The sequence below is a fragment of the Danio aesculapii genome, chromosome 1 (genome assembly GCF_903798145.1).
Source record: "Danio aesculapii chromosome 1, fDanAes4.1, whole genome shotgun sequence".
NCBI classification, from domain to species: Eukaryota; Metazoa; Chordata; class Actinopteri; order Cypriniformes; family Danionidae; genus Danio; species Danio aesculapii.
The window spans coordinates 42,597,075-42,608,263 of NC_079435.1; the positions used below are offsets into that span (position 1 = coordinate 42,597,075).

At 32.3% G+C, this 11,189-nt stretch overlaps 1 protein-coding gene across 2 annotated transcripts in view; it reads left to right on the forward strand.

The window, feature by feature from the left end:
- klhl5 (kelch-like family member 5) overlaps positions 1-10,355 on the forward strand; it is a 123,363-nt gene extending 113,008 nt beyond the window's left edge. For both annotated transcript variants that reach the window (XM_056460773.1, XM_056460771.1), the window contains 2 exons: positions 6,964-7,135; positions 10,017-10,355. In XM_056460773.1, the coding sequence (XP_056316748.1) occupies positions 6,964-7,135; positions 10,017-10,073 (229 nt within the window). In that variant the 3' untranslated portion in view covers positions 10,074-10,355. The remainder of the gene's footprint in view (positions 1-6,963; positions 7,136-10,016) is intronic.
- Positions 10,356-11,189: the final 834 nt, after the last annotated feature.

An 11,189-nucleotide genomic window follows, 5' to 3' on the forward strand; every position in this document is an offset into this window, starting at 1 on the left:
TTACATTAGTTTATTTGCTATAAATGCTCATGCTGTCTTCTGTGCATGAGTTTTGTTTGATACATTCAGAAAGAGTGTTTTCTTTGAGCGGGTCAAATTAAGGGTACAGTTCATATATCTTACTGCTGTATTAAAGGACACAATTGTATTACAAGTAACCATTTAACTGTCACACCAAGAAAACAAACCAATAGAATTTTTTTATTTATTGCATTTCTTAATTCCTAATGTCGCTAGTTAACACAATCAATACATTTTCCCCCAACACATCCCATAATTTCTAAAATATCAGCCTCTACCAAATGGTTGAGATGTTGGTTTATGGTAAAAGTACCAGAATGAATAAATATACTATAAAAATATGAAGTTTAGGACCAATTTAATTAAAACATAATCAAAATGAAACATTTTTGAATGCTAAATCATAGCCATAAGCCATAAAATATTTCAGATTTTCATTTAACACAGTAATATCCACGTTTTCTTTTTTTTACAATAAAATCAAAATCAAGTGAATTAGACCGTTCGTTTACAGTGTTTACAACCAGTAATTTGTGCTCCGAAAATGGGTTTCAATAGCGTTTTGAGTGGATTATGGACTGTTTTTGTGACACATAACTTTGAAAGGTGTGTGTTAAAGCTGTTATAATCTGTCAGATCTGTGGTTCAAGCGTGAGAGAAAAACAGTATTGTAAGTCATGTTTCTTTTCGTTCTGCTTAATGACGTGCCCCCAAAAAAGAGATTTAAAATAAACAAAACAATATGATGTCTTTTGACTGCATTCTTTAATAACTACATTACACAATACTTGTACTTTTACTTTCAGTACTTAAGTAGTAAATTTTGAAATAAACTACTTGCAATACTTAAGTACAAAAAATGTTGAATACTTTAGTACTTCCACTTAAGTATGGTGCTTAAAGAGCACTTTTACTTCTACTCAAGTCACTTTTTGATAGAGTACTTGTACTTTTACTTAAGTCTGGGTCTCTAGTACTTTATACATCTCTGGTTATGTACATTAGAGATTTACAGTATGTTACATCTAATGTTGATAAACAATGTTTATTTCATGACTTTAATTTTATGTGTGTTACCATACTGGTGTTTAGTAGCTGCGTGAATGACACTGAGCACCTTCTATATACTGATACACTTTTCTGCTAGTGGTAAAAGTTGTTTGTGATGAGCATTGGTTCATAATGTAACTTACTCATCACCACCTGCCTATGGCTGTGTTAACGTGTCTAACTGTGTTACAAAAGACGTGTAAATGTTGGTAATTTAAAATAGAGACATATTATATCTATAAATGAATGAAATACGGTAGTTTACTGTAAAAATTAGAAATTACTTTTACGGTTTGTACTGTATTTTTAACGGTAAAGCACTGGCAACCACAGCTGCCGTTTTTTTACCGTAAATTTTAGGGATTTATTTTTTACAGTGTACTTTTCAACATGAAGTAATAATATTTGAGTTAATTAAAAAAAATGTAACTTAAGTTAAGTTACTTTTTAGATTAATTAATATGCTTTAAAAATTTGTTTGCTGATTTAAAATGAGTGTAATCATGTTAAATCACACTCAGTGTGAAAATGAGCTCCCCGCGGGAACAGACAAAAACCAAGATGGCAGAGGCTTACATTTCTGTGATGGAAGTATTCTCATTGATTTGAACACATGGAAGAAAAAGTCTCGATTATACTGAACTTATAAAACAAAAACACAAAAATAGCAAACACATTGCTTTAAACTTTCATTAATCTGTATATGCAACATGTATAGTGTCAGGATGTTCTCAGAAGGTAACATTATTCAATTTTTTTTTAACTATACATTTTTAAAGATAAATGAAGGTGTAGGTTATGTAGTGTGTTGTTATACAGTGTGCTGTCAAATGCAGAGCTCCTCTATTAAAAAAAAAAAGAAACATACAATGCAAGATCTGAAAGAGATCAAGCCTCAGGCAGGTATTGAAAAGTAACTCAAAAGTAATGTAACACATTACTTTCCATAAAAAGTAATTAATTAACGCAACTAGTTACTTTTTGGGGATTAACTCAGTATTGTAATACATTACTTTTAAAAGTAACTTTTCCCAACACTGTTTATGTTTGATAAAGTATAAATTAAATATACATGAAATACAAAAAAATCTATTATACAAATAAAATATAAATTAAACAGTATATTAAACTTTAAAATTAATTTAAAATAAAAATTTTATTACTAATTTATAGCCCACTGTAAATCTGGGTATCAACACACTCTATCTTATTTAATAAACTGGTGATTTGAGTTTAAAATCAACGGGGAAAAAAATTAAACACAAGTTTGTGACACAATGTAATTCTCACAGTTTTTTTTCTTCACATTTTCACGTTTTCTATGAAACCAAACTGGAAATTCAGAGTATATGACATCATTAGCATGACAACACAGTAGCAGTGCTGGCCTTTATGGTTATGGGACCCTGGGTGATGTTATTAAAATTGGGCCCACTTGTGAAACAATAGTGAGGAAAAAGCACTTCAATAAAAACCTTCAATATTTAAGCATATAAATAAATATTAACTGTAACATATTCAACATGCGATCCATGTATAAAAAAGTAATATTTACACAAATAAGTTTGCAAGAAATACTGCAAAATACAGTTGAAGCCAGAATTATTAGCCCCCCTTTGAATTTTTTTTTCTTTTTTAATTATTTCCCAAAATATGTTTAACAGAGCAAGGAAATTTTCACAGTATGTCTGATAATATTTTTTTCTTCTGGAGAAAGTCTTGTTTGTTTTATTTTGGCTAGAATAAAAGCAGTTTTACATTTTTTATGAAACATTTTAAGGTCAATATTATTAGCCCCATTAAGCTATTTTTTTTTTTTGATAGTCTAAAGAACAAACCAAGGTTATACAATAACTTGCCTAATTACCCTAACCTGCCTAGTTAACCTTAATAACCTAGTTAAGCCTTTAAATGTCACTTTACGCTGTGTAGAAGTGTCTTTCAAAAATATCTAGTAAAATATTATTTACTATCATCATGGCAAAGATAAAATAAATCAGTTATTAGAAATGAGTTGTTAAAACTTATGTTTAGAAATGTGCTAAAAAAAAATCTTCTCTCAGTAAAACAGAAATATAAACCGGGGGCTAATAATTCTGACTTCAACTGTATATTGCAAATAAAACTTCATGTTTGATAAATTATAAAATAAATATACATGAAACACAAAAAGTCTGTTATACAAATGAAATATACATTAAATAGTATATGATTTTAAAACAAAAGTACACATTTATAGCCTGCTGTATATCTGGGTGCCAAAACACTCTATCTTTATTAATAAACTGGCAATTTGAGTTTAAAATCACCTAAAAAAGGGACAACTTAAGTTTTGTAACACAATGTATTTGTTACAGTTTTTTTTTCACATTTTGTGGGTTTTCTCCTTTGCCATTGACTTAAGCTGGTTAGTTGAATTGCTTTTTGAGACCTGTTATTCATCCTCCATATAAGGGGTGGTGCAGGAATACATTTGGGGACTTTAAACTGTACTTGGCAACTTGGATTTGAAACAGTACTTTAGCAATGACTGATGTTGACATTTAACGAGAAATTAAGAATGGTAAGAATGCATATGGATCCTTTTCACAACACTGTTATGACACGTTTAACGGTCATCAGCATCTTAAATCTTTTAAAGTTTTTAATATTTTTATTTAAAAAATATTGTATGAACATTTATATGCATTTGTGAATGTACTTTATCATCTTTGCTTCAAATTACAAAACAATTAGCATTTTTTGAAGCCCAACTTGATTGTTATATGTTCAATGCACTTAAATTTGTAAAAACTATTAGGTTAGCTTAACTGGTTTGTGTTTGGACAACATAAAGGAACTATGTGGAACCCAGCATTTTTTTTTTTTTTACAGTATAACACTGTTCTAGCGTGATTCGCATACCGTAATGAAAAAATTGTAAATATTGTGTCATGATTGCCATCGATCTATGTTGGGAAAGATCGCTGGTGAACTACAGACCATAATGAACTACAATTCCCTACATTCTGCTTTGCACACACCGGACTCCATTTCCATTAATCACACACACACAGCTGAAACCCGTTATCATGGATTGTTTGGACTATAAATACATCTTGCTTATCTGACTTCGTCATGGGGTCTTTATGTATGTCATGTGGATGTTTTATGTTGATGTTTCAGAGCCTGAGTCTTGTTTTAGTTTCGTTTGTTGTTTCTGTTTGTTTATTTGATACCTTGTAAGATTTCACGAAGACTGTATCATTAAACTTGCACTTAAATCTTACTTTTTGTCCTCGTCTCATCACCGCATCATGACATATTGTGCTTTTACATGTGATCATAAACAATGGAAAGTTGTGTAGTATGTTTGTACAGTTTTATTTCCATCAGGCTATTATTTGTCAAGTTGTAGTAATTGATGATGTTACTGAAGCTTGTTTTGTGTTTGAGTCTTTTGATTTGGACCGCAGCAACTTCAGCATGAGGGAAGGCCATGCGGGACGTGCCAATTATTGCTTCACCGCACCATGTGAGCACCACAAGAGCTTGTGCTTTAATGAAAAATTTAAAAGAACCCATTTGAACAGACACACAGGTAAAATCACCCTTGTGATTAATGCACAACATTGTGAAGAAAGACCTTTTTATCTTCTTGAGTTGCCAAACAAACAAACAGATTAAAGCTCTTCCCCTGTAGAATGAACACTGTGCTCTGCGGGATTTAGATTTTATGAGCTTCGTCTTATTTTAAGTACATCTGTGGCCTACCGAGTTCATTTTTCTGGGTAGTTGTTTGGCCTGTGAGTGTGATTTTTGTTGCTGTTGGTCATGTCTCAGAAACAGTGCATTTACTGAGAATGTGTTTAGTGTTGAGTGTGACTGACTCGTGCTCATCGTCTCCTCTCATCTGTCTGTCTCTCTGCCCCTGTTGAATCTCAGTTTAAAGAGCTGTCTGTCTGTTGAACACTTGAACACTGCTTGCACCCTCACTGAGCTCACTTTCTGTCAGTCAACGTTTACTTGCCGGGTCTTTGACTTCTGACTGACACACAGATTCATGTTTTCTACATGTGTGTCTTAAACGGTGGTTTAAGAGATTTCAGAATGTTGGGCTTGAATGGTAGTCTTATGCTCATACGTGTTATGCTGATGATATCATAAATTATTATTATATTTCACCAATATTACTCAAGTATTCAGTGCTCATTTGGTGCTCAAGAAATGTTTCTTATAACAGTATTAAGAGAAAATGGTTGTGGTGCTTTCTTTAGAAAATATGTACACAAATTCATACAGTAATGGAAAGTTTAAGAGATATATTGACAATCCTCAGGTATCATTTTGAGTAAATATAAATATTTGTTTACAGTAATTGTTAATATTCATTAATAGGGTATCACTTTATTTTGATGGTCTCTTTAACGCATTTTGTTGAATTTAAGTTACACGCATCTACATGCCAATTAATTCTCATTAGAATATAAGTAGACTGTTAGGGTTGGGTTTAGGGTTAGCATAGGTAACATGTACTTGCAAAGTTTCTTATTGTTAGTTAATTGTCTTTTGAAGGTGCAGTATCAGCAGATGTTAAGCAGACAGTCTACTAATACTCAAATGAGAATTAATTGGCACGTCCATTCAATGCAACTTTTAGTCAACAAAATGTGCAGTAGGGACCATCAAAATAAAGTCTTACCAAAATCATTTTTTTGTGATTCAAAATCAGTTTTATTCCACCAAATACTGCTTTCTTAAAAACAAATATATTCAATTCACCTTTATTTGTATAGCGCCTTTACAATGTAGATTGTGTAAAAGCAGTTTCACATAGAAGATCATAGTAAATAGAAACAATGTCAGTTCAGTTTTCAGTGTTTACGTTCAGTTCAGTGTGGTTCAATATTCACTACTATGGACTTGTATGTGATTATATTTATATTTTCTATAGAAAATAAATGTGTTTATGTATATACAATATGTGTCTAAACTCTGAAAATATAGATTTTTTTGTTATATTTTAAAGAAAATGCTCTAAATGAAAACATTTTTATTTTAAATTTGGAAGGAATTAAACCAAAGATACTTGATTCTCAAACACAAAGCAATAATTAGTTCACATAGCTGTGTACTGTATATGACGGACATTTTGGTCAACACACAAATTCCATACAGAGTATAGGTGTATTCACTTGTAAATATTAATTCCTGAAACAAAACCAGGAAATAAAAGCTCGACGTCCACCAAACAATTTCAAATTTCTCAGAACAAGACGTCATTAAACGGTGATAGCGCAAAAAAAGAGCATCACATTTCTGTAGGGTCTTTAATTATTTGTGTCATATAACATTATAGATCAGTTATGGATAATAAAAACATGCAGTTGCAAACATAAATTGTATGAGATTGATTTGCTTCTGTCTCCCGCTATCCTGATCCATTCACGCTGTTTCATCTTCTTGAGATCTCTTTTGATCAGACTCATTATCAGATTTATTAGTGGTTTTAAAAAAATGAAAATATGCATGACTGCCTCTTTGCCATTTTGAAAATACAGATATTATTTTGGTTGGCCACTATGACATTACTTTTTTGCTGCTCACTGCGCACGATGCAATCACCAACCATGGAAAATGATTGTAAACATAAGAAAGATGATTGGCTGACAATATTGTTGTGGGCCAATAGTTAAACGTGAAAAAAGAAACACCTACACAAACATAAATATCATATTGTAAATAAGCTGTTGCAGAATGAGAACATGTGAATAACATCTTGACCAAAATGTTAGATAGACTGATGCAAATAATTACAAGGTGACAAAATCCAGTGGAATAGAAATTAAATAAATATGTAAATCAACGTTTGACATTCTCTATATAAATACTGTGTTTTACCTCTTCTTTCAGGTACGACCCGAAGACGGACATGTGGACAGCAGTAGCTCCAATGAGCCTCAGCAGAGACGCTGTGGGTGTGTGTCTTCTTGGTGACCGTTTGTATGCTGTCGGTGGTTACGATGGTCAGGTTTATCTCAATACAGTAGAAGCCTACGACCCCCAAACCAATGAGTGGACACAGGTAAAGACATAAAACCTGACTGTTTTTGTCTACCCTGTAATATCTGTAAATCAATCTGCTCCTCCCTACATGTCACACGTGCGAGTAACATCTCCGATCTCTGTCGCGGTTTGATTCTGCCTCCTTCCTTCTGGCGCTGTTTGTTTATGACGCTGTTTGTTCATTATGTAAATGCAAGGCCTCCATCATTTTGACAGAAGTGCAGCTCTTCTCTGCATCACAGCATCTGTTATTATTACTATTCGCTGTAGCAAGTGGCTGATTTCTCCTGGGCTTCATTTCTTGTTATGTTTTAGGTGACATTTCCTTCGCCCACATGCTGAGAGTTCATATTGTTTCGTTTGTAAAAGAAACAAGCCCGGGGATGTGTGTGGGTCACAATGTGTGTTTGTGTATAAGAGAAGGAGAGAGAGCAATAAAACAGTGTGTGTGTGTGTATGTGTTGATGGAGAGAAATCAGCATTGAGAATACTGTAAATGCACTGCTAAAGAGACGTTTGTGCAGATGAATCAGTACGGATAAAATTAAATATCATATGGAGATTTAAATGTGTTTTGCACTTTCATTTTAAGTGTCTGTATTTGCTTGAGATGATCACATTTTTAATATTGAATTCTATGGTGGCTCAGCAAGCTCAAATGCACTGCAGGTTAAGAAAACACATGTAAATAGAGAAAAACGTACAGTACAAATTGAGAAATCATCATACATTTGACAGCACACATGCAAGCAAATTCTCTCAACACATGCAAATATAGAAACGTTCTGCAAATTAAGAAAACACATGCATATAGAAGAGCACAAACAAATTTGAGAAAACATCGGTTGCACTTTATAATAACTACACACTATGAATCATCTAAGCATTAGCAAATTGTTATTTTATCATTCGTTAAGCATTAACTCTACATTAATATATGTTAGTAAGCAGCGTACAACTGAAGATACGAATGCTCTACTTTTGACTTATAAGCACATTTAAAATGTGTTTAATATCTGTACTTTCATAATTTGTTACTGATCAATTTTTCATGACTAAATTAAGTATCGTATTATTTACAAATCATTTGTATGTAAGAGTAGTTGGGGGTTTTTAATATCCTTCAGAATGAGTTAGTAAATGATTAATAAACTATTTAAATCAACATTTATAAGTATTATTATTCAGGCATATACTAATAGTTTGGGGTTACATTCGGTATGGGGGCATGCAAGAGATCTGCAGAGTGGATGGCAACATCAACAGCCTGAGGTATCAAGACATGATATGTGCTGCCCATCACATTATAAACCACAGGAGAGGGCAAAGTCTTCAGCAGGATGGTGGTCCAGGATCGGCCAGCCCAGTCACCAGACATGAACATTATTGAGTATGTCTGCGGTAAGATGGAAGAGGAGGAGGCATTGAAGATGAATCCAAAGAATCTTGACGAACTCTGGGAGTCCTGCAAGAACGCTTTCTTTTCCATTCCATATGACTTTATTAATAAGTTATTTGAGTCATCAAAGATAGGTTGAGTTATCAGAGATAGGTATAGATGCAGTCGTCCAAGCTCATGGGAGTCATACACAATATTAATTCTTTTTCCACTCACCCATGACTTTATATTTTATATTGTACATTATTTCTGTTAAGTGACAAGACTTTTGTCTAAGCAAAGTCAGACCTTTATTTTTGGTAAAATAAGTGTAATCTAAAGGCATTTGCCTTTCAAATAAGACACTTCTGATATGAAATGATCAACCAGAAGTCAAGTTATTGTTTGTTTTTACTAAAACTTGGATAGGGAGCAAGACTTTTGTCAGGTAGTGACAAAATTCAACTTAATCTGAAAATTTCACAACGAGGAGTCATCCCGTAAGAAATCTAAAGAAAATGACACATGAATGATAATGACCCAGCATTAGTTTTTTTCTACAAGTGTTTTCTTAACTTGAAGCACATTTGAGCTCTCTCTGCCACCAAAAAATCTCTCTAAATGACTATTTCCAAACTCTAAAGAGTTAGTTGATTAAAAAATGTAAATGCATTTAGTTTACTCACACTCATGTTGTTCCGGTATTCTAATTATGGACTTAAAAGTCCATATTTACTGTGTATATTTGTTGTAATTCTGTCATCATGTAAAGCCCTTTTGTTTCCTTTTATTTTAGAGGGAAAGAGAGAGAGAGAAAGTGCTTTTACAGTTGGTCTTGGTTTTACACACACACACACATATATATATATATATATATATATATATATATATATATATATATATATATATATATATATATATATATATATATATATATGTATATATATATCATTGGTTAAATGGGAAAAAGGGACTGTCGCGTCGTCAATATTTTATACAGTCATTGATATATATATATATATATATATATATATATATATATATATATATATATATATATATATATATATATATATATATATACAGTGGTATTGTGTTGTCTAAAATGAATATAAACTTGTTTGAAAATTGGGTGCATTTTTGATATTTTTAACCAATTGTCATATTAGTGTAAAATGACAACATTAACTTAAATTGAAAACAATGTTAAATTTGGAAGAAATGTCAATAGTAGTTTGCAGAACAAAAAAACAAACACAATTTACTCAAGCATAACTATAAATTATAAACCCATAGCTTTAAACATGCTCACCCACATACTGAGAGTTCTTGTTGTTTCATGTGTTTAAAAAACAAGCCTCAGGATGTATGTTTGTGCATATGGGCAAAAGAGCACAATGAAGCAGTGTGTGCGTTTGTGTGCCTGTGTGTGTGTTGATGGAGAGAACATCAGTACCATAATGAGACCATATGTAAAGCTGAATGCATTCTCTCTAAGAGGGATTTGTGTTTGTTGTTGTAGGTTGCGCCGCTGTGTTTGGGTCGAGCTGGAGCTTGTGTGGTTGCAGTGAAGCTTTGAATGTCCTGTAGCTGACAGTGCTCTTGATTCCTGCGCTGGATCCAGACTGACCAGAGAATACCACGCTTGCTCAACTGTGCTGCTCCTTTTTGCCTTCTAGTACGTGTTTATCTATTAAAAGTGGTTTATTTCTTGGCTCTAAACATCAAGAGCCAGATTTATCCCATTCTGTCGCAGTTTGACAGGGTTTATTTAATTGAATGTCCATCCATTTCACGGCATAGATGTTTGTATTCCACTACATTAGAAAAATATATATACAGTGTCCAACATAAGTGAATATATCACCTTTAAATCAATAATTTAAAGAATATATATAGAAAATATATTTTGGTGCATTTAAACAAGTTTTATTAAAGTTATATTCATTAAAATAAGAGTTTGGTCCCCTAACATACTTAAGAATATAAAGGTAATACATTTAAATTACTTTTTTTTTTTATTAAACTTAATACATATTTTATGGTTCTCTAGATTTTTCCTCTTTATTAAATTTGTATTTAATATTTTTTCCCTAACATATATACTTCCTGATCAAAAAATATGATCATGTCAAAAGTCTCGTCACTTTAGTCATTTATTAGCAAGGGGCGTCCCCTGGTGGTTCGGCGGTATGGGTTGCAAATAGGGAGGATCGTATCTTTGATGTATATTGCCACCCTTCATATATTAAAAATACCTTTACGGGATGATAGCGGGATAGAATTGTAAAATACAGGAAAATCCTGGAAAAAGTGGGACGGTTGACAGGTATGATCATTTTTTACCTTTGCGATCAGAGCAAAAAAAAAAAACTTTTAGAAACAGTTTGGTCTGTTTTTTTTGGAGTAAAATATCTAAACATTATAACAAAACATTATAATAATATTACTGACCCAAATGTTTGACTGGTTTTATATATACAGACCTGTCTGCATTTGAAATGGTTGAATGATCAACTACTTATTACATCTACAGTAGATAGCGTTCTCATTTTGTTAGCTTTTTTAAATCAGCCAGGAATTTACAACTAAAATATGTCATTGAATATAAAGAACGGATTATATATTCAGAGTCAATTAAAAGCATAACTTTAATCTGCACAACCAAATTTCCTCAGTAGAAAGGGTCTGACAT